This window comes from Molothrus aeneus, chromosome 19 (genome assembly GCF_037042795.1).
Source record: "Molothrus aeneus isolate 106 chromosome 19, BPBGC_Maene_1.0, whole genome shotgun sequence".
NCBI classification, from domain to species: domain Eukaryota; kingdom Metazoa; phylum Chordata; class Aves; order Passeriformes; family Icteridae; genus Molothrus; species Molothrus aeneus.
In genome coordinates this window covers 1607639-1631195 of record NC_089664.1, presented here as the reverse complement: position 1 = coordinate 1631195, position 23557 = coordinate 1607639, and the positions used below count along the sequence as shown (strand labels likewise).

The window sequence follows — 23557 nt, the reverse complement described above, 5'->3', positions numbered from 1 at the left end:
GGATTTCCCCAGCCAGCCCCAGACCTGCAGGGTGCTCAGCCTCTGTGCCTTTCTCAGCCTCTGTGATCCAAACCTCCCTCAGGAAGGGATTTCCAGGGAGAACAAAGGTGACAGTGCAGGATCACAGCCAGGCCACCAAGGAGTTCCCTGTCCCCTCCCCAGGTCACAAACCTCAGAGCCCCCTCACCCCCAGAGCAGAGCAATGCCAGAGGAGCCACCTGACAGCCACGAGGCCACTGCAGGGAGGTGCCACCCTCCCCCTGAGCTCACCTCACCACACACCTTCCCCCACAGCTCTTCAGCAAGTGTCTCATGCACAGAGGGCACTGAGGGATGTCACTGCTGTCACTGCCACCCAGACACGGCCAGGGTCCCTCAGCCACATGGCAGAACACAAAGGATCCTGCACGTGCACGACTCTGCTGCCAGCCCCTCCTCAGACCCTACAGCCAAGGCATTTCAGCAGCCATAGGGAGCACGTGGCCCCATCCCTCCATGGCATCCATGCCCAGCAGCCCCTGCACTGCCCCTCCTCAGCCCAGAGGGTGTCAGGTCCATTTGCCACACTCCCTCCACAGCCCTGCCCAGCAGAAAGCAGGAGCCTAACAGGGAATCATCAGGAGCTCCAGAGTGGAGGAGGATCTGTCCCAGTGCTCTGGTGAAATCTCAGCAAGTCTCAGTGCCTGAGCCTTAAATAACCACATACCATGAACTCTTCACTCTTATTCACAATGGCTGCTTCAACCACATTTGATTAATATTTTCTTCATAAGGCATATGATTGTAATTAGCATTTCAAATTACCACAGGGACATCTCTGCAAACAGTCACAGATGGGAGCACTGCTAACTTTAGCTTTCCCTCTGCAGGAACAAGAATCAGGAGGAGGGGAAGAGACTGTTTAGAAAGAGCTCCAGCCCTGGTGACACACTCAGGGGTTTCAGGCCTGCAAGGCTCTGATCCTTTTGGATCTGAGAGCTCCATAACCAGGGAGCTGCTCTGCAGGGCAGGGCCAGCACGGGGCACAGAGCCCCTCTGTGCCACCATGCAGGAGCTGCTGCCTGCTCCTCTCCAGTTCACTGCTGCTCCCACAACAGGAGCACACAAAAAGCACTGGAGCCAGTGAGTCACTCCTGATCCTACTCACGACAGCAGGGAAAACATCCTTGGGGCAGGGCTTGAACTCAGCCTCCCCCTGCCCAACATCCTTGGGGCAGGGCTTGAACTCAGCCTCCCCCTGCCCAACAGGGCTGAGGATGGAGCCAGCAGAAGGGCACAGGACAGCCTGAGGGGATGGAAGCTGAGCTGCCCCTTGTGTTATTCCCTCAGCTGAGACTCCAGCAGGGATTATTCCCCCCTGGGAGCTGCCCAGGAAGGGGCTGGCAGCAGCTGCAGAGGACACCCCAACCGATCCCACTGTCCCAGAGGAGGTGGCAGGAGGGGGACACAGAGGGTCAGGGCTCTGAGGGAGCAGGGAGGGGCTGGCAGTGCCCTGCAGGGCCCTTGCTGAGCACAGGCAGGGGAGGGCAGGCAGGCAGGAGCTGTCCCTTGTCCCCCTCGTGCCCCTCACCGTCGGCCAGCGGAGGAGCCTTGACGGGCTCGATGCGGGACACGATCTCAGCCAGGTCTGTGAAGGATGTGGTGGGACAGGTCACGTTCTGAAACACAGAAGTTGAAGGTTTGTCAGCAAATGTACACAGAAATGTACACAGAAAATCCAAACAAGTCGAGACTGTATAAAAACGATATTGAACAGACAAAGCTCCAGACGCACAAATTCTCCACAGCTGCCCCCTCATTACTCATCAGTGAGAAATCCTGCAAACAGCTCTCCTGAGGCAGGTCTGCTGGCAGAGATGGGATTCCCAACAGTGGGACATGCTTTGAATGGCTCTTACTCCACCCACACAACAAGGAGCCTTATTAAAGAGACCCCAGAGACAAGCACAGGAGGGGCTGGGCCCTGGCATGGCAGAGCTCCCTCCATGTGTTTTTCTCCATCAGAGTCCCTTTGTGAGGCACTGCCTGGGCCAGGTGCCGCCCCCAGGGAGCTTCTGCTTTTGGGAGAAGGTGACCAGGTGGGACACACAGTGGCCATCCCTCAGCTGGAGTGATGCCACAGAGGCTGCAGGGACAGGAGGGCACTGGGGTGAGCAGGACCCCCAGGGACCCCTAAAAGCCCCAGAGCTGGAGGTGCTGCAGTGAGCCAGAGCCTGCAGAGACATCTCCCACTGCAATTCCTCTCTCCAGTAAACCCTTGCTATTTTCACTCTGTCTCATCCAAGCAGTGGGCTGAGTGTTCTCTATTTTGAGAAGTTCTTGCTCCAGTGTCTCCTCTAAGAAAACCCAGCTTTGGCATTTAGGAGCCCTCTCAGGCTTCCTGCAGCCACCCCTCCCTCTCTGGGACGGGCACAAGGTAACCAGGAGGACACCTCAACACCTCTCATCCTTTTTTAAACCCAGTGAGTTTAATGGACACAGCAACAACCCCAGCCCAGAGGAAGGGGATGGGGGAGAGCAGGCAGAGGGAACTGGCCAGGAGTTGCTGTGCCAGTTGTGTTCCCAAACACCCAGACCTGCCCATGTGCTCCCAGCCAGGGCAGCTTCCTAACACGGGGTTTCATGAACAATCCTCTGCTCCTCTGGCAAGAACACCAAGCCTGTGAATCACACAGCCCCGTGGGGTCACAGCAGCAGCCCATTGCTGCTGCAGCAAAGTGCTCTCAGTTGACCTTTCATCTGATTTTGATGTAATTTAGAACAGCCACAGCACAGAGCAGATCCAGGACAAGCAACAGGGGCAGAGAAAGCCTGGAGGGAATGAAAAGGTACCTGTATGAAATGGAACAGCAGCAGCTCAGGACACACACCTTAAAACATAAAGAAGTTGAGAAGCTCATTGTGACTGTTAAGGAACTGCTGGAAAGGATGAGTCAGCCCAGGCTCACTTTGAACATCCAACCTGAACGTTCCCAGTGCAGCATCTGCAGGAAGCTCCTCCCCAGGACAGGGAAGAAAAGCTCCTTGACAGCTCCAGCCTGTGCCACAAAGCTCAGTGAGGGACACCACAGGGACACAGCCAGGTCTGAGGCTGTCCCTGCACCCCACAACCCAGGAGGATGAGGTGGCTGCCCAGAGCACTTGGGCACAAAGTGCCAGGCTGTCCCTGGGAGCAGGGATGGAAGGGCTCTGCATGAACAGCTGAACGAAATCCTGCAGGGCTCAGCACCTAAGTGTGCCCCAGGAAAACCATCAGCAGCTCCTGTGGTGAGGATGGATGGGAATGAAGTGGGACTGCACCCTCAGAAGCACCTGTCCCCCAGCTGTCCCCAGGTCAGCCTGTTTGAGGGCACTGGGCAGGCAGCTGCACCCAAAGCCTCAGCACCAGGACTGGAAAACCACTTGAGGGAAACCAGGTGTCTTCCCACACTCATTTGGTGCTTTACAAACAGGAGTTTAATGTTTCAGTGCTTCCTCTCACTACTTTTAAGGACAAAATCATCCTCCCATCAGATAACACAAAGCAAAGAAGTGTCTCACATCCACCTGAAACCTACTCTCAGACTTCTCTGGTATTTTTTTTTTTCCAAGGAGGAAAGTTTTTCTCTTTGGCACAATCTTTATGAAATAAATTAGAGGAGAAAGACAGTTACTATTGTAGTCCACTGGTTTATATTTAGCTTTGACTATGAATAACAGCTCAGTAGACAGAACTTCCCCAAGCAGACCCAATTAATGGTGCTGCAGCATTCCATACTGGAAAGGAGTAAGGGCTGCTCAAAGTAAAGTTTATGTAAGGTTCCTGTTGTTTGTGTCTTCAGTATTTGCATTTTGGAGACAAGATAAACAGGGACTAAATGATCAAAGCAAAGGAGAAGCATCTAAATGATTAAATATCTGGATTTTTAAATAAAACTGCAATGCTCACAACATGGAAACGAGACGATAAGAAATGGCACTCAGCTCTCAGATGTTGAACACTCCAGAAATAGATGAAGAACTAAAACACATAAAGCATCAAAACCTTTGCTAATGAAAGGCAAGTTAAAAATATCAGCTGCTCTGCCTGGAAGATAACACAGCTAAAGGACTTAAGTGACTCTAATGGACTAAGAAAAGCAAGAAAAATACCCCAGTGGGAGCTGCAACAGTTGTAACTTCATAGAAATAAATCTCCTGCAACACAAGTCAGATGCAAAAATCTTGGGTTTCAGAGGGCTCTGGAGTTTTAGGAGGATGAGCAGATGATCCCACAGGTCCTTGGGATGCACAGAGCCCGTGGTTCCTGCTCCATAACCTGGCAGGGGTGGTGAGTCACTCTCCCTACCCTGTTATTTCCGTGCTGTGGCACCTCAGCAATCAGCACTTGGTGCCTCATTATCAAGTGAGGGCAGGGTCAGGCTGTGTCTGCAATGAGGAGGTGACAGATTTGCTCTCCCGGGCACTGAAGTGCCACAGAAGCCAGGGGAGGTGTGATAAATGTCCATCATGCTGCTGTGATAGCATGATTTAAGTGAAATATTCCCCTCCATTACTGAATCCTGTAAAAAGGGCAGTTTAAAAAGCAGTCTTCTTTAAAAGAAGTGTCTGTCACAGCACTGAAAATCTTTGAGGCTTTTTACTGGCTGGTGATAAAAGCGAGGCTGAAATAGGACACAGCCAACTCTGAGACACACAATTCTCCCTGCCTTGACTTCTCCTTGTGACTTCAACACAAAATCTGAACCCCAGCCCCTCATGGCTGATCAGGAGGTGCCAGAGGTGGACTGAGGACTCATCTTGTGCAGCCACACTGAAGCACCTTCTCACCCAGGTGTGCTCCCAGGGAGGAACCCCAGCTGAGGAGTCTGGGGGTTCCTCAGGCTCGTGGATCTCCAGTGGTCTCCTCCAGGGCTCAGTCCCTGTGTGCTCCTTCCAGAGCCACTCTGGCCCTGCCAGGCAGCGTGGGCAGATCCATCTGATGCTGGGAAGTCCCCCTGGAGCTGAGGGTGACATTCACCTCCTCCCAGCAGAGCCATTTCCACCCCTCAGTGACTCACAGCCTCTGCTGACACTGAGGGCACCTGGATGTGGAATCATCCACCCCTCATCCCTGGCCCAGTGTCCATCCTGCCATCCATCCTCTCCCTATCTCTGAGCCAAAGTGCTCTGCCACCCACCTCTGGAGAGCTGCAAATCCTCAGTGTCATCTCTCACCTCACTTGACTCCCCTCTGAGAGGATCAAGACAGCTATGATTCATTCTGGCCATCCCTTAAAAAATTACTGCTCATTTCCCTCTCTAAAAGATGATAAAAAAGAATTACTGGGTAAAACATGAAGCCTTTGTAGCACTTGGGTTTCAAATCAGAGGGATTCAAAGGAAAGGAAGGACAGTGAGCCCTTATATTATCATATATTATCCAAATTCCTCAAAAAGGTGATAACTGTTTCTTAAAACCAACTGGAACTTCCCTGCCAGGAAATCCAGAGCACTGAGCTGTGACCCAGCCTCAGGGCAGTCACTGTCCCTTGCCCCAGCCCTGAGCAGCTCCAGGAGCACAGAGCATTTCCCTGAGCACTTACATCAGTTTTGGATTTGCAGGTCTCTTGCCTGTCCTTCAGCATCTTGTCAAGGACTCCACTCCTGCACCACACATTAAATACCGTTTTCCCATGCTGGTATCCCACTTCCTGGAAAAAAAAAAAATCAGGAGAAAAGAAAGTAATTAATAACTGCCATTAGCATAGGAACAACTGGAAAAAACAGACCCATTGCTCCAAGTTTTACTCTTTTTCTCAGAACACTGTAGAAATTATGTTGAAAAATCAAATGGGAAGGACAGAGCAACAGGTTTTGGGAGCCCTGGATCCCATCTCCAGCCCTGGTTCTGGCAGCAGCATTAAACCTCTGGTGTTGTCTCTCCTCCAGTTTTTGGATGAGGGTTCAGAGCCTTCCTTGGGGCTGGAATTCACTTCCCAGCATCTATGCCAGCCCAAGGTGGGGGTGATTAAGGGAAGAAAAAGGAGCTGACAGCTCTGCCACTGGCAGGTCAGGCTGACCCAAACCAGCCAGGGGAAGCTGAGCTGCAGAACAGCCACCCCTGCTTGGGGCTGAACACGAGGGGTTTGATATGAAGAGATTTCAGCTCCTTGGAAAATGCTGGTGCCCATTTCTATTTCCTGTAAAATCCAGGCACAGAGCTGAAATGAACCCCCCCAGTACTTCCCAGCCCCTAAGGATAAAGGAATGCCTGGACTGTCCTTCCCTTTGAACAGCACAGTTTAAAGCTCCCTTGTGGACTGAAGTTAGTGAGCTGTGCTGCAGGGAATGAGGATCCAGGAGGTGCTGCCTCTCCATCCCTGCAGTGTCTGGTGCCAAGAACCTGCTCACAGACAGTGACACTTGTGAGGAACTGCCCTTCTCTCAGGTTTTATTGCACTGACAAAATTTGCCTGGTGCTTTTACATCTCTTTAACAGCAGCACATTAGAACAGAGCAGGGATGTGACAGCTCACGATCTGCTCCCGTGATGAACTACCACACCTGTCTGTCAAGGTTTCCACATCAGCCAGGGCTCTCCAGCTGGCAAAGAGCAAAGAATTATATATCAGCAAAGTCCTAGATCCACAAGCAGACAGCAGTGTTTGCCCACGAGCCAAGAGGCACCAAATATCCCAGAGAAAATATTTACACTGGGGAAATCAGCTGGAGGTTTGGAGTAGCTGCTGTGTGTCCTAAGGAGTCTCTCAGATGGGAACCTGCAGGGCTAAGCTGTGCTCCTGGGGCTGGTCAGTGTTTGCTAAGCCAGGACCAGAGAGAGCAGTCTGCAGGCTAAGGAGCATCACAGCTTCTCATTAAAGTGTAACGGAGATTGACTTCAAGGAGGAGTGGAGCTTTTCCAGCCTGGGAGAGGAGCAAAGCTCTGAAGGAATATCTGGACATGGAAGATGCCTGCAGGGCTAAAACAGGCAAAGAATGGAAGGAGGCAGTAAAATCATTTTCTTGACAGGAGACACTGAGCCAGAATGGCTTTTGCTGTCCTGCCTGAGCAGGGACATTTCTGCTGTGAACACTGGATTATGTCAGCAGGACAATTCCCTGCACACCTGGGGCCAGCTCTGCCCCTGCTGGGCTCTGACACAAACAAACACAACCCATGCCAGTGATGTGTGAACTGGCAGCACCACTTCAACACCCTGACACTGGTGCCACTTCCTGACCCTCTAAGGGGTGCAGAGGAATTGTGGATGATGTTTTATTCACAGAAGGGTTCAAATGTTCGCAGAACCAGGTATTTTCACATTTCCCTCCATTTCCAGGATTCAAGGCCTCCCTGACAGATTTCTGCAAACCTTTCATGATACAACAAGCTCCAGGAGGAGGTGAAAGTGAGGCCAAACCTCAGCCCACAGCAATGCCAAACCCCAAAACTGCCCAGAGCAGCTCTCACCCAGCAGCTGAGCCTGAACTGCCACAAAACAGAGCAAGGCAACCCATCCCTTCACAGGTCATGACAGAATCAAGATTACAAACTCAATTCCTGCTGCTAATCCAATCTCCCAGCTGAGATATCATTCCACAGCATTATTGAGTGTCAATTATTCACTCTGCCAACGCACTCCTCTGCACTCTGCCACGCTCTGCACTGGCTGCAGCACTAATTACCAGCAGCAGGGCCATGAGGAGCAGGGCAGTGAGGGGCAGAGAGGAGCAGGGCTGTGAGGGGCAGGGCAGTGAGGGGCAGGGCAGTGAGGGGCAGGGCAGTGAGGGGCAGTGAGGGGCAGGGCTGTGAGGGGCAGGGCAGTGAGGGGCAGGACTGTGAGGGGCAGAGCTGTGAGGGGCAGAGAGGAGCAGGGCTGTGAGGGGCAGGGCTGTGAGGGGCAGGGCAGTGAGGGGCAGGGCTATGAGGGGCAGGGCAGTGTGGAGCAGAGCAGTGAGGAGCAGGGCTGTGAGGAGCAGAGCCATGAGGAACAGGGCCGTGAGGAGCAGGGCTGTGAGGGGCAGGGCTGTGAGGGGCAGGGCTGTGAGGAGCAGTGAGGGGCAGGGCAGTGAGGAGCAGAGCTGGGCCCTGGGTTGCCAGGGGCACTCACACAGATCTCGTCGAACTTGCCAAAGTCCAGGGTGCCGTAGCGGTCGATGGGGGGCCGGATGTACTCGCAGTAGTCGCTGTTCTTCACCATCTCCAGCTGCCGCACGCAGCACACGTAGGCCAGACGTGTCTGGATCTCGGCCATGTTCAGCACCTGCCCAGCACAAATTCACAAATTCAGCTCCTCCAGGTGGCTTTCAGAACGTGCTTGGTGTGCTCAGCACGGGGGAGAAGTGAGCTGGTGTCTCAGGTTGGAAACAGGGCTGTGTGTTCTATCCCCATCTGTCAGAGCTGGGGCAGTTCTCTGCTGTCCATGGGCAGTTTTTTCTTGATCTCTCCCCCAGCCAATCCTCCCTGCAGGAGATCTCTGCTGTCCATGGCCACTGAGTGTCCCTGCAGGGCTGATCCAATTCCAGCATCCCATGGGGAGATGCTGCGCCCAGGGCAGGAGCCAAGCATTCCTACCTGGATCCAATGTGAGCCTGGCACAGCACAGCAGCCTTTGCCCAGTGCATTGCCAGAGGAGCAGCTTCTGCTGCCCTGCATGGCCAGAGGGAGCCCAGGCCCATCTCCAGCAGCCCTGGAGCTGCAGAGGAAAACTCCCCCCTTGTGCAGGATCCCTGCTCCAGCAGAGCCACAGCTGGCACTGCAGGAGGGCTGAGCCCCCATGGGATGGGGCTGTGCCACCCCCTGACACACAGGGGACAGGGACTGCTCTCACTCTGGCAGCAGATTTTTTTTTTTTCTTGTTTCGTATTACTGCATTTGTATTTTAATTTTCCTAGTAAAGAACTGTTATTCCTATTCCCGTATCTTTGCCTGAGAGCTCCTTAATTTCAAAATTATAATAATTCCGAGGGAGGTGGTTTACATTTTCCATTTCAGAGGAGGCTCCTGCCTTCCTTAGCAGACACCTGTCTGTTCAAGCCAAGACAGCTGGCACCTGGTGATGCCCTGGCACAGCAGCACCTGCAGCTGGGCCCCAGTGTGAGCAGGCAGGGAGAGTGTCCCTGGTCAGCACAGGAAGGGAATCGCCTTCCAACAAGCTTGAACCAAGACTTTCATCCCAGGATATAGTGAAATAAATACAGAACTTAAGAGATCTGTGCTGAGGTGAGGGGCACAGTGATCCTCCAAGGCAGAAATCAGTGATGCCCCATCCCTGCCAGTGTTCAAGGCCAGGCTGGACAGGGCTTGGAACCTTGTGGGGGGGGAACTGAAAGGGCTTTAAGGTCCCTTCCAACCCCACCCAGTCTGTAATCCCATGGTTCTCTGATCTGTCCAGTGCCAGGGCAGAGACTTTGCAGAATGGCTGAGGTGGACAGGGACCCCTTGAGATCATCCAGTCCCTCCCTCCTGCCCAGGCAGGGCCAGCTGGGGCAGCTTGTCCAAGACCATGTCCAGCTGAGTTTTGACCATTTTCACAGATGGAAACTACCAGCCCTCTGTTTGGCCAGTGTTTCACCACAACCAATAAATAAAGTGTTTTTTGGTGTTCAGAAGGAATTCCATGTTTCCATGGTTGCCTACTGCCATTCAGGCAGTTGGAATATTTCACTGGGTACTACTGAGACCAATTCCAACTGGAGAATGCAACTGGGAGGAAAGAATTAAAATCAATATCCACTTGGGGGAGAGTAACAGAGCCAGGTAATTTAGGAAATGCAGAATAAGGAAGAGAGTTGGCCTGAGCACATGCAACAAAAGGAAAATAATAAAATCATGCTCTGCAGACCCCTGTTTATCAGTTGCACTTAATTACTGCCAAGTGCTAAAATCTCCCTAAATCAGCAGTTCAGAGACACAGGATAGAAAGTGAGCTGGACAGATTTACTGCTTTTATGGGTAAAATTAATTAATTCTGAGTTTATCAGAATGTATGCAGATCCAAGAAAAGATTTCTTTGCTCTAAGAATTCTGCCAGCCGCTTCCCACATCACTGCCTTCCCTTCTTTGAACAAGAATTCACATTTCAGGAGCAAAGGAGACTCAGGGCTGCCCTCATCACTCTGCACAGCTCCTGAAAGGTGCCTGTGCTCAGCTGGGGCTGGGCTCTTTCTCCAGCAGCACTGACACAACCAGAGCACACAGCCTCGAGCTGTGCCAAGGGAAATTCAGGTTGGATATCAGGAAAAAGTTTTTCACAGAAGGAGTGATAAAGTTCTGGAATGGCTGCCCAGGGAGGTGGTGGAGTCCCCATGCCTGGGTGTGTTTAACAAAGCCTGGATGTGGCACTGGGTGCCAGGGTTGAGTTGAGGGGTTGGGGCTGGGTTGGACTCAATGATCTTGAAGGTCTCTTCCAACCTGGTCATCCTGTGAAATCCAGCAAAACAACAAATCTGGCCCAGACCTGCTCCCTGAGTAACAGAGGGAATCTTCCCACTTCTCCCACTCCTCCCACTGCCCTGGAAAACCATTCCAGCCCAGCCCCAGTACCTTGACTTTCTCAGCCAGGGGGTTCCACCTCTTCCAGAGCAGCCACCAGCCGCTCAGGCAGTCGCCGTAGTTGGTCAGGTCGGTCTCGTCGCGGCTGCCCACGTCGATGGCGATCACCACCTTGGCCCCCATGGACCTGGCCACGTCAGCTGGGGACAGGAGGTGTCAGAGCCCCTGTGTCACCTCCCTGCTGCCCTAGGTGCAGATACAGATCTGCACGGCTCAGGTGTGGCACCTGAGGTCGCACCCACCGCGAGCAGCAGGACAGAAGTGCCCGTGGGTGCCCATCCCTGCAGGGATCCAAAAGGTGCATGTGGCACCTGGGGACATGGCTTAGTGCTGGGGAGTGGCTGGCCTCAGCCTTAGAGGATCTTCAGCCTAAACAACTCTGTGATTCCACATGAACTCTGCAGCAGCTCTGCCCAGACCATTCCTGCTCAGGGAGGCTCTGTGGGGAGGGAGGGATCCCAAATCCTGCACCAACCAGGCCCTGAGTGACCCCAGGGTGAGTCCCCGCTGCTGCACTGCTGGGGGACATCACTGACAGGGGATGTTTTGCCCCAGATCAGTGGGATGACCTGACCCTCCCTGAGGTCACCAGGCAGCAGGGGACAGGGCACACAGCACCAGGGCAGTGACACCACGTTGGGTACAATGGAATAGAGCACATCAAACCCACATTAATTCCAAAAAAAAACCGGGGGGACCTGCAGAGAGAACAAGTGGCAGTGCCTTAGAGAGAGCAGTGCCAACGCTGCAGGGAGAAGGTGACAATGGGAGGAGCAGGACAGGGACCTGCCAGCGAGGAGAGGCTGGATGGCAGCCTGAGAACAGCTCTGGGATCCAAGAGAAGGATTCACATCTGAAAGTGGGAAGAGAAATGAGGCAACACTTCCCACTTCAAGGTCAGTAAAAGGACGAGCTGCAGTCTTTGGATACGGGTGAGGATTTAGGGAAGCGCCAGGGGAGGGAAGAGAAGGACATGAACCTCACAGAATGGATTTCTATTTCTTTCACACCCCCAGAGTCCAAGATAGTTGCAGTTTCCAGAATAGTTTTGCGTAGGAAAACCACAGCTCCTGAAGAGCCAATTTAGAGGCTTAATTTAGACACTTATTTAGATCAGATCTGTTCTGTGACTTGGATTTATATTCCTGGGCTTGTTCAGTCTATTGTTTCCCACCCAGTGTCACCTGTGCCTGCTCTTTGCCCTCTCCAGCTGTGGAGATGCAAGAGTTGCTTTGGTTTGCAAGTCACAATTCTGGCTTACAATCACAGAGAATGGAGATGCTGATTTGGGGGATCTGTTTTGTGCATTTCAGTTCCTGGGTTTTAGGTAAATACAGCCCTGATGGAAAAATAAAGTCAGGGTGTGACAGGAAGATGTAAATGGCTCGGGTTGCTCAGGTGGGAGTCTCTGCCTGAGGTTCCTCCCTCTTTACCTGAGTCACAAACTGCAGTGACCCTGCAGGGCTCTGCTGCCTCAGCCACCCCTGAGCCACCCACCCTTGTGACTGCAGTGAAATCTGACACAAAACACATCCCAAACACGGCCAGTTCACACCCCTGGACCCTGCTGGGGGGTTCAGACCTCATCCCACACCCCACATCCCTCCTTCCATGGCCCCATGATTCCCCCACTGCCACATGCTCCAGGCGACAGCAGCCTGAGCAGCAGATGCTGTTGCTCTCTCAGAATTATTTCTTAATTAACTGATTGAAGAGAAACTCCAAGGTAGATTGTGTGTCTGTGGTTTGATTCCTCCTCTCTCCCTTCAGCAAGCACTAAATTAGACTTAGCTGAATAGAAGATACATACTTAGCTGAACAGAACTTAGGGAGTTGTATGTTCAGAATTTGGCTATCAGGAAATACTTCATTAAAAAAAAAGTGTTAATAAAGTCAAGATAAAGGGAACACCCAGAAAACACCCAGAGAGCAAGGACTCCAGGTAACCAGCATGAGGTTAAAGGTGTCTGTGAGATTTCTCTTTGTTTTGGGGATAAACAAGAGCCCCAAGGCTTGCAGGCTGTTTGATGGGCAGGTCTGGGAATTTCTGCCCCCATGGGCTGTGCTCCTACCTGGCAGGTTGTTGATGTAGCCCCCATCCATGAGGAGATGGCCATCCTTGGGGTCACACAGGGGTGGCATGTACCCTGAGAGGGACATGCTGGCCCGGACGTACCTCCACAGGGAGCCTGCAGGGAGGGCAGCAGCATTAATTAATCAGCCAGCATTAATTACTGCCACGCAGGGGGGAGGCTGCTGCACTCATTAAGATAATCAAGAGATAAAGACTTTCCTCAGAGCACTGTGAGGAAGTTATTAAAACAGTTTATTATTTTCTGTATCATACTACTGGCCAGGAAAAAACACAGACTATGCAGACACCAGGCAAAGCCCCAGAATCCACAGTTTTAAGCCCATTCCTCAGATTTACTGCCTCCTGTGGGATCTCAGCATATTCCTACTGCAGGGAGCACCAGGGTTTGTGGAGCTGGGGCTGAGGGGGAAGGAAAAGGTGCAGCTGCAGTCACTGTGCTCTACAGAGATCCACAAACCTTTTAGCAGGACCTGAACCTGAAAAATACAAGCTATAGTACCCCAAAAAATTCTGTTTTCCCTCCTCTGCAACAAGCAAACGTTTTGTCTTGTGAAACCACTGCAAATGCCTCCTGGGGATCATTATCTCCTCTTGGGCCATTTCTGTTGGTGCTGTAAGGAACAGTAATAATCCTTTAAGCTGCTAGAAACAAAGTTTAGTCAAGTAGAAATTGATTGGCCGTGTTTCCTATAAAACATTCTGCTTTAAGGCTCTTATACACTGATTTTTCTCTTAACATTTGCATCAACCAAATTGGGAAGACACTGCATTTCCACAGGCCAAGAGGCTTGTCTGAGAAGTGAATCTTTAAAATACCAAGATAAGTGAGCCTTGCAGTGCTAAATCACTGCTCAGTAATTAACTGCTTGGTGCTTCCAACAGCAACTCTTCCCAGCAAATTCCCTGGGCATTGATTTTCTTTTGGTGTTTTCTTTTTAAAACAGATAACAGCTCTGTTTCTAATTCCAACCCCAGCACTCCTGCTGTTAGCACAGGTTAATGCTGGCACATTTGGGGGTTATTATTAATAGTTTTAGTGGAATTTCCACCCAAGGAAACTGCTGACGTGTGTTACACCTCACAGACCAAACCAAGATGGGAAATGGCAGCAGCTGGGAACTTAATTTATCTCCATTCAGTGGAGACAAGCGTAACCACTCTCCAGCTGATTCCTTTCCTTCCATTAAACTTCCACGGGGACAAGCAGCTGGCTGGAGTGAGTTTCTTGACCTCAACTGGCTTAACCTGCTGTGGAATGGGAATACAAAACCTCTGAGAAGGGTTAATCCTTTTTCTGCTTGTTTTAGCTGCCCTGATCAAAGCCCAGAGTCCTTCAGCAGCTCCATAACCCCCCTGGCATGGCAGGAATGGGCAGTGTGACCTGTGCCAGCCCCAGGGACAAACATCAGATGTGGCAGCAAAGGCTGGAGCTCCCCCCAGGAATATCTGGGGCACCTGGAGGTCTCCTCTGCAGGCTGAGTCACTGACTGACAAAAGGCAAAGGCAGGGACACATCCCAGGCACCTCAGATCCTCCTCCCCTCTTCACTCAGTGACAAACAGAAAGGACTGACCACAAATGAGAGCCCAACTCAGCCCCTGCTTCAGGCAGAGCCTGTTCTGGGGGAAGACAGCTTCATTTAGGGGAATTGGAATTGTCAAAGGCTTTGGTTGCTTTAAGTCTGATTTATGGCTAAAATACCTGCACTTGATTTTAAGGATGCTTTAAGTACACAGAAAGGTGCCAATGGAGCCATTTTCTCCCCAAACAGTGAATGCAGCATCTCATTTAATTCCCTGCCAGCAGCCCTGTCCCTTGCCACCTGTGTACAGCCACAGCTTGGTGCTCAGCAGGTAACACAGAAGGGAGAAGCAAGAGGAAAGACAAATTTCAAAGGTGAGACAAGCTCCAGGAAGAAGGGGTGACCCTGAAGCCTCCCATGATGATTGAAGGCCTGGAGAGGCCATGGCCACACTCACCATCCCTGTGCACCCTCATGGCCGAGGCAGTGATGTCAGTGGTGATGGTGAAGTAAGGAATCCACAGATCCTGCAACAGAAGAGTCCCAAATTCACTAAATCTGTCACCTTGCACTTGACCACGCCCTGTGCCTGACACACAGCAGAGCAACAACCTCTGGACCTTACCAGACAGAGCTACAGACACACACCTGCATGGATGAAGGAAACCCCTCAGTCCTGTGTTTAAATTCATAAATTTGTCTCTCATGTAAACAATTCATTCAGAACCAAGGCAGACAAAAATCCTCCTGTCCTTTCTGAAGTAGCAAGAGCCCCTTGTTCCAGCAGAGTGTGCAGAGGCAGCACAGAGAGCTCCTCACACAAACCAGAGCCACCTTCTGCAGGGGGTTTTTGTTTTGATTTCAGGTGAAGGGTGGGGGTCTGATGGTCACTCCCATCCCAAGGGATCCTGAGGCTGTTTAGTACTGGAGGACATGAAGCACATGATCATCCATGGCCTCCTGACTGAGCAATGGCCAATCTGTACCTCCTGGTGATGGAGCCAGGGGTCATCACTTCAGCAGGAAATGCAGACCCAACATTTTCTGGAATCACAGAGGACAACACCGAACTCTGGAGCACTGGCTACAGGAACAAAGGACCCTGCAAGGTACATCTCCAAGAAAGTTCTAGAGGTTGCCTGAGATCCTGCAGGGTAACACAACAGTGAGGAGTGTGGAACAGAAGGAGGGTGAGACACAAAAAGAATGGCTGAGCCAAGAGCTTTGGGAGTTTATTCAATGGGGCCAGCCCTGCTCCTGGCAGGGGAAGGTCTCCCTCTGGTTTCAGCTGTGTCTCACCTCCCACCTGCTGGAAAAAGCAAAGGGGAAGGTGACCTCCCAAGTGTGTAGGGCTCTGTTGGAGAGAGGACAGTTTTGGAAAGTTTCCATGGTGCCTGGTGAAATGGTAGCTGCCAAGGGGAAGCAGGAGGACTTGTCTGAGTAAACTGAGCTTGTGTCCTGTTCCCAGGAACAGCTGATGCTGCTCTGTCAATCAGAAAACTTGAATCAAGGCACCTGCCCTCCCAGGCAGCCTTTGTTCACTGGGCATGGTGTCTGGCCTTCTCCAGCACAGCTTTATGGGCCTTAAACACAAACCAAACACAGGTTTGGACTCCAGGACCACTGGAGCTGGAAGCTCTCCCTCACTGGCCAGGCTGCAGCTCCTGGTGGGATTTCTGTGCTGTTCAGCCTGAAATTCTGCACTGCCAAGCAGCAGGGGTTTTTCTGCTGAGTTTAATCTCTTCAGCAGCTCTGCAAAGCTGGTGGGACTGGGGAGGGCTCACAGGCACTGCACCAGGATCACAACCCCAGTGTAAATGCCAGAGCAAAGTGGATGAATAAAGTGTGATTACAAGAGAATTAAGGTGCCTCTCCAAGCTGAAGATATTCTGGGGATTGCACTTCTCAGTGCATCAAGCACATATTAAGCAGAAATAGAGGAATGGGAGAAGAAGCCTCTCTGACACCTCCTTTCATGTTCCTGCAAGCACCTGCACAAAGCAAACTAACCCAAGGCCTCCCACGCAGCAATAAAGCCTCGCTGCTCAGGGATTGTTCCACTGATTTTGGAACAGAGCATCATTCAAGTCTGAAACAGGACTTAATGAAAGTCTTGTCTGATTCCTCACACCTGAGCCCCCAGCTGAGATGATTTACAAGGGCATTTTGGCATGGGGATAAGAATTGGGAGAATTCTTATCCCCATGCCAAAATGAAGAATAAAAATTCCAGAGGCTGAAGTTCTCACTGAAGGATGGGTAATTCAAGAGGAAAATAGCTCTATTTCTTGAGAAATTTCCTCCAAGCACCCTGGCCTGGGTTTGTGTGTCCAAGAGCCCCATCCTGGGTTTGGGTGTGCCCTGTGAGGGTCTCACATGGATGACCCCAGCTTGGGGAGTGCCTGTGGCTGGAAGCAGTGATGGAGTTTTTGTCACCAGGGCCCCCACACGAGCAGCACTGCTGGGAATCAGGAGACACCCACATTACAAGGGTTGGCAGAGAGCAAATTTCAGAGAAAATGGAAACCTCCCTTCCAGTGTCAGAAATAACAGCTCAACGTCAGTGCTCCTGCCTCCCCGTGGGGGAGAGGGGTGAGGGCTCTGTGGGAAGCACAGGGGTGTCACCTCACAGCCACAGCAGCAAAGAGGAGGATCTGGCCCAGAACTACTAAATTTTAAACTTTTCTAGAGCCACGAGGGTCAGCCCCTTGGTAGGAAGCTCCCAGGGTTTCCTGGGATCACTGCAGATCCTCCCAGGAAGGAGCAGCTGTGGCCAAGCACCCAAACACAACCTCTGTTTGTAAGGCTGTAATTCATTTTTACTGATAGGAATTTCCAGGTAGAAGTCATTGCTACCCAGCCAACCCCACCCCAGCTAGGGAGAAAAGATGGATGCTTGTAGTTTGGATCCTCTACATTCATTGAGAAAATACTTTTTCAAGGCTCCTGGCTCAGCTCCTGTTCCTTTCTCAGTCTCCCTTTATCCTGGGGCAGCTCCCAGTTCCAGCACTGGTTACTCCACATGGAGAGTGGGAATTGCAGTGAAGGAGAAAATCCCCCTTTCCTGCTGAGCTACACAACATTTTTCCTTATTTATCTGAGGGAATTCTTCCCACAAGAGGAAACCCTGGCCATGGACTGAGGGGCTGTGCTGGTCAGCACACGTGCACAGAGATGATGCTGCTGGATGCCTCAGGACTGGATTTCTCTCACACAAAACTTTCCTGTGGCTGCAAGAAAAGAGCAGAATATGCAATTACAGCTGTTGAAATTCCTAAGGAAGGAATCTGCTGCATCTTAAAAAGGAAGTACAATGAATTGACTGCTGGAATCCGAAGCAGGGATAGATAAAAATGGCCTCAAGTTGCACCAGGGGAGGTTTAGGTTGGATAGCAGGAAAAATTTCATCATGGAAAGGGTGGTCAGGCATTGGACAGCTGTCCAGGGCAGTGGTGGGGTCACCATCCCTGGAAGATGTCAAAAGCCATGTGGATGTGGCACTTGGGGACAGGGGTCAGGGCTGACCTTGTCAGTGCTGGGGGAATTGTTGGACTCAGGGATCTGAGGCCTTTGGCAACCTTGATGATTCCAGGATTCTCTAAAACCTGCTTGTCTCCAGCACCATCCCCTCTGCACAGCAAACTGCTATTTTAAGCCACATGATGATTAATCACTTACTTTCATATTTGCATTTAGGTAGGGAATGTTTTGGATTATTTTTACCAAATATATTTAAAGTATATACAGTGTTAATTTGCTACATGATCTTTCATCACAAGGATGCAAACACAGGAATAATTTGGTTAAAATTGCAAATCAGGTGAAATTCCAAGGCTACCCAAACACTCTCTCAGCAGGGTAATGTAGGAAGACAAACACTGATAATGTGCTTTACAATCTGCTGCTGCTGAGGGAAAGGGGAGAGGTGCATTCCAAAGGTGGCTCTTGGCTCAGGTGGACCCCACAACACCCAGCAACTACAAAAAGGTGCAAACCAGGACACAAAGGACTCTGCCATTGTTACAGCTTTCAGCAGGCTGCTAAGAAAAACTCACTCCAGCTTCAAAACTAAAATTCAAAAAAGCCAAAGCCATCACAACCCAATTCAAGCCCTTCTCTGGTGTGCCCTGAAGGTCTCTGAGACCTGATTTGCAGGAAAATAATGATGAAGCAGTCTCAGCTGTTCTTCTTCAGTGTCACAATTTTCACTTCTTCTCTCAGACAATGAGATCCCATTGTCAAACTGAAATAGCTACAAATAATCTACAGTTTGTGTTTTCTAAATCCACCAAAAAGAACAGGCTCCTTCTTGCCACCATGGACCATCACATTCACACTTTCACCATGTTTTCAGTCACCCAACAGCTCCAAATTTCCATATTAGCATTAAAAAAAAGCTATTTCTGCTCCAACAGAACACAGAGACATAATTTCCTGTCCATAAGGTGAATAAACAACCTACCTCTATCTGCTTATCTTTGAAGATGTTGTTGATGCTGTTGTTAAAAGCTGCTCCAGAAAACATAGAGGTTATTGGGTATGTCAAGTCTAGAATAGTCTTAAACACTGAGTTCATAACCTAAAAAGGGAAAAGAAAAGGCATTTCAAAGGTCAGAATGCATAGGAATGTGTGCATTGAGGCTGCAATTCCAGAGACATCAAATTCCAGAGTTCAGAGCCCACATGCTGGAAGCATCACAAGTGCAGAAAGTGTTGAGGGGACAGAAATCCAACTACAAAATCTACAAGCAGGAGCTCCCTGTGTGGTAAATTTACATTTAGTAAACCCCAAAGCAGAGCAAGGCCTGCAGTAAAGCTCTGCCAGAAGGAGCCTTGCTCCCCTGTGCCCCAAACCAGCCCCAGTGCAGCGTGCCCAGCACAGCCCTCAGCCTGGGCACGAGGCCACAGACGCTGCAGCTCCAGCCTTTACATTTTCTCTAGTAAAAAAGATGTTCTGAGTTGTCTTCCTCTCCATTATCCTTCCCACAGCACCTGTCTGGTTCAGTGGTGTGGGAAGGAACCCAAAAATCCATGGCAGGAATTGCTTCATCCATCTCTTCTCATTTGGGGATCACACACAATTGTTCTCCCAGACCTAAAGCTTTTCTCTGCCTCAGTGGAGGCATTTAGAAAATCATGTCTGGGATTCTCTGGGGCTCCAACAAGGTTCGGTCAAACACATGTCATAGAGCTTTAAACACTTTCTGTGGAGCAGGGTCCATGATTTGTCATTCCCAAAGTCGCTTATTGGGATGTGTTATGGACCCAGCATTTAACTGCTGCAAACTCAACAGGGGAAATCCAACCACATCAGGTTCCTGAAAACTGCAGGTCTCTGAACATCAACCCTTCTAACACACAAATCCTGCAATTAAGCTTTCACAGATTCCTTTTTTCTCCATTTCAACAGCATTATTACACCTATGTACTGACCTACAAGAGAAAATGATGAAAATCCCTAAACTTTATGGCATTATGGCCATGGTATTTGCCCACAACTAGGGCATTGCTGTCAAATCCTAATAAATCTTAACAAAATTCAATGTTTAATATATTACATCATAGTCAAAATGTAGAAGAAGACCACAAAACCCAATTAATTCCTTTCAAATTAAATAGAATTTCACTGGATGAAATATTTCCATGAGATGAAATATCTTCTCTCTCTACATGTTCTCTGTAATTTAACAGCTTCTCAGAGATCAGGGCATCCTTCCCAGGCAGACACATGGAACAGCCTCAAACCTGCCAGCTGTTAGAGCAGCTGTGCACAGCATCTGGCCTTGGCTTTACTCTGCAGTGATTCCAGAGCAGCAGGATCAGCCTACATTGTTATGTCCAGCTGCTTTCAAATTTCTGTCAGGGATCTGCCCAGAGAAAACCAGGGCAAGGATAAAAGAAAGATCACTAAGAACAAGGATGGGAACAGGAAGTGTGGGAGAATGTAAAAGGCTGAGCACAAACCCCAGGATGAAGCTTCATTCACATCTTCACTCTGGGTTTGATGTGCTGAGGACAGTGTGCCAACCTAACTATAGACTGCTACCCACAGCTTCAGAGGGAGATGGAATTAGTGCTGCACCTAAAATAGGGATCAGGTCTCTTCAGAATGATTAAATCAGGGGAAGAGGCATCCACAAAGAGCCCTTTATTTAATAGTGAAGAAAAACCTCTCCCACTCAGCAGCAGCCATTGGGCTTCCCTTGTTGCAAATTATATTTATGGTGCTGAGCCTCCACATTTCTCCTGATCCTGACAGTGATCTTGTCCATGGACAAAATATTTCTTAATATTCTCATTTCTCAAAGCTGGAAGATGCCCTTTAGCTGAAGCTGATGGCCAACAGCCTCCAGAGCCTTCCAGGAATAGCTGCAACCACCTCCTGTTCCCCAGATAAATTCAGTTAAAGATCACCCTCTGGGGAGGCAGACAGAGCCTTCTGCCTCCTGCTCCACTTCCTACCAGGAGCTCTGGGATCAGCTCCAGCAGCTCCAAGAGTTTCATCCCCTGACACCACCAGGATGGGAGGCCCAGCCCTGAGCCAGCTCTGCCAGTTCTCTCAGGGCTTGCAGGTCATGGAATCGTGGAATTTTTTGGGTAGGAAGGACCTTAAATCTCATCTCATTCCACCCCTGCCATGGCAGGAACACCTTTCACTGTCCCAGGCTGCTCCCAGCCCTGCCCAGCCTGGCCTGGGACAATTCCAGGGATCCAGGGGCAGCCCCAGCTGCTCTGGGCACCCTGTGCCAGGGCCTGCCCACCCTGCCAGGGAGGAATTTCTTCCCAATTCCTCATTAACTTCTCATGAACTTCCAGTACTACAGCTCTGATACAAGATGAGCTTTCTTTTTAAAAAGACCTTCAAATCCTAAAATCATTTTTAAGTGACCCTAGGGTATAGAAAAGTTCAGCAAGGAAGGGAGAAGGTTCTGCTCACAGAAGAGCAAAGGCACATGATGATGGACAAGAGGAATTGTCATCTCTGGCTCTTTTGTTCTTTGATGCAGCATTGTGGCAAACTGGTGTGAAAAGCCAGTATAATCCCAGGATTTTCCAATGTTCCTGACTATAAAAAACCCCCAAGGTTATAGGAAAACTTATGAAGCAACAGAAATTTCAAACAGATCCAGTATTTTTCAAACTACTCAAAAGATCATGTAGTGCCTTCTCAGGATTCACCTGAAGTTTCAATAAAACAAGGAAAGGAATTCCCACAGGAAAAAAAATTAATTCAATACAATAAAAACATAAATCAGGGCTGGATGAGAATTGGCATGACAGGAAAAAACCAAGGACTGATTTCTGGCCAGATCTGCCCATTAAAGCACAGGATCTCCCAATGCACAAATGGAGCAGGGTCAGAGGCAGAACCTCCTGACTCCCTGGGCAGAACCCCCACATTTATTTGAGCTGTCAGTGCCACCAGACAGTGACAGGCAGCAAATGATGGCAGTGTCCCACCCAGCCAGCCTCCATCCCCAATAGGAGCAGTGTTTTAGCCCCACACACATCTGTAACTGTATTCCTTTCTAAGAATATTCCATCTTTGTGAAATATTTCTACCTTGAGATATTAATCCTCCAATTAAATAAAACAGCTGTCTGCAAACACTAAAGCTTTGGCTTGTTCACTTTGCTGGTAAAACAGAGGTGCAGAAGACACAGAGACAATACACAGTAACTAATCTGACTGGGAATTTTCATATTTCCCCCTGTATTTTGACAAGAGTAATTTATTTCTTCACTGCTTCATTAGGTGCAGAAAACACATCCCATTAAAAATATCCCTTCTCCCAGCATCAAGTGTAGAGCTAGAGAGATGCCAATTGCTAAAAATACCAAAAAGAGAAATAAATGCAGGACAAACAGCATTCAGCCTGATGGATTAAACAGAAGATAAGAAAAGCTCAGAGTTAACTAATCCATGCCAATGAAGACATTTCCCACGTGGGCCAGGCTGCTCTCAGCAATAACCTTCCCCAGCACAGGCTCAGAGCTGCAGAGGAGCAGGAGCAGCAGGTCCTGGAGCAGGGAATGCTCCATCCAGCCCTTCTGCCTGGCTGCTCCTGGGGCATCTCCTGCACAGCCACCCCCAGGGCTGCTCTGGGGACAGCAGGAAAGGTCCCATTTGGGAATTTGGGGGTTATCTGGGGGATATTTCAGCTCTCTCACCCTCAGTCCCTTCAAGTGGATCTTCCAAGAATTCCCTAAAGACCTCCTGGCTGTTTCCCACACACTGGGGCTCCTTTCCCCTCTCCCTGCTCAGCATTAACACCATACAAGAGTCAACACCTCAGAACAGCCACTGATAAAAATTTTCTAATGCACCAAACTCTGCACATTGTGATCTTGGAGAGGGGATCTCATGGCTCTCTTCAGTTTGCAGCCATTCTGCTGGACACTGCTGGTACCACTGGGAAGGGCAGGCTTTGCTTTTGTCCTCCTCAAACCCTTAGACAATTTCTGGGCTGGACATGGACCTGTAAGAACACTCATGGAAGTCCTCATGAAAATCTGTTCTTCATTACTAAGATGAAATGTTTGCTCTAACAGAGGTCAATCTCTTCTCCCACTACTTATTTGCAGCTTTCAAGGCAGCAACACCTGAAACAGCCCCAGGCCAAAAACTGCCTTTTACCTTGTGAAATGTTCTCTGAGCTTTTCCATTTTGTGCTCAAAAGTTAATCAACAGATTAAATGCCTTCATTTCATCTCTAAGTATTCCTGATAAAAGTGACTGTGATTCCAGCTCTGGCAAGCTCCAGAGTGGGAACAGGGTCCTGAGAAACCAGCCCTGCACAGGGCACACCTGACAAACAGGAGGAGAATCCTCTGGACAAATGCACAGAAGGAAATTCCATGGCTGTAGCTTAGCCAAGAGCTGGGAGAGAGGGCAGAGAGCCCCGGAGTGCTGGGGGCTGGGAAAGCTGGGAGGTATCAGCAGCCACTCAGATGCTGCCCTGGAGGCACAAGGTGGGAGAGAGAGCAAGGTTAAGGGATTGTCTGACACAATTCAGTGCATTTGGCTTTATGTCTTTAATCCTGAACCTCCCCCAGGTTTGTGATTCCAGCAAACTGCTCTGGATCATAAACAGTTTATGTTTTGGGTGCTTCCCAAGCCAGCCAGGCACAGGCAGTTCTTAAATAAAAAGCATAAAATCCATATTCTTCTGGCAAGCAGTGATGGGGAGGTGAATCAGTCCCACAGCACTCTGCCCACAGGACAGCACAAACATCCCAGGGCCTCAATGTGCATTTCAGTCCCTCACACAATCCATCTTCCCAGAGACAGTTTTTGTTGCAAAGCCATGGCAGATTAGAGGATCCTTGGGAGACATAAACAGTGCCCACATGCCAAGGACAGGGTCCTGTTTCCCCCTGAAACCCAAGACCTAAGACTCTTAATCTCATTTATAAAATTCCCTA

The 23557-nt window shown here is 50.0% G+C and overlaps 1 protein-coding gene across 1 annotated transcript in view; it reads right to left on the bottom strand.

Annotated features, from left to right (window-relative positions):
* PNPLA7 (patatin like phospholipase domain containing 7) overlaps window positions 1-23557 on the bottom strand; it is a 134636-nt gene that overhangs the window by 4997 nt on the left and 106082 nt on the right. Inside the window, exons 28-34 of the mRNA XM_066563058.1 lie at window positions 18595-18711; window positions 14591-14660; window positions 12589-12705; window positions 10508-10656; window positions 8073-8225; window positions 5565-5672; window positions 1571-1658 (exon numbers count right to left, since the gene is read on the bottom strand). Of these exons, the coding sequence (XP_066419155.1) occupies window positions 1571-1658; window positions 5565-5672; window positions 8073-8225; window positions 10508-10656; window positions 12589-12705; window positions 14591-14660; window positions 18595-18711 (802 nt within the window). The remainder of the gene's footprint in view (window positions 1-1570; window positions 1659-5564; window positions 5673-8072; window positions 8226-10507; window positions 10657-12588; window positions 12706-14590; window positions 14661-18594; window positions 18712-23557) is intronic.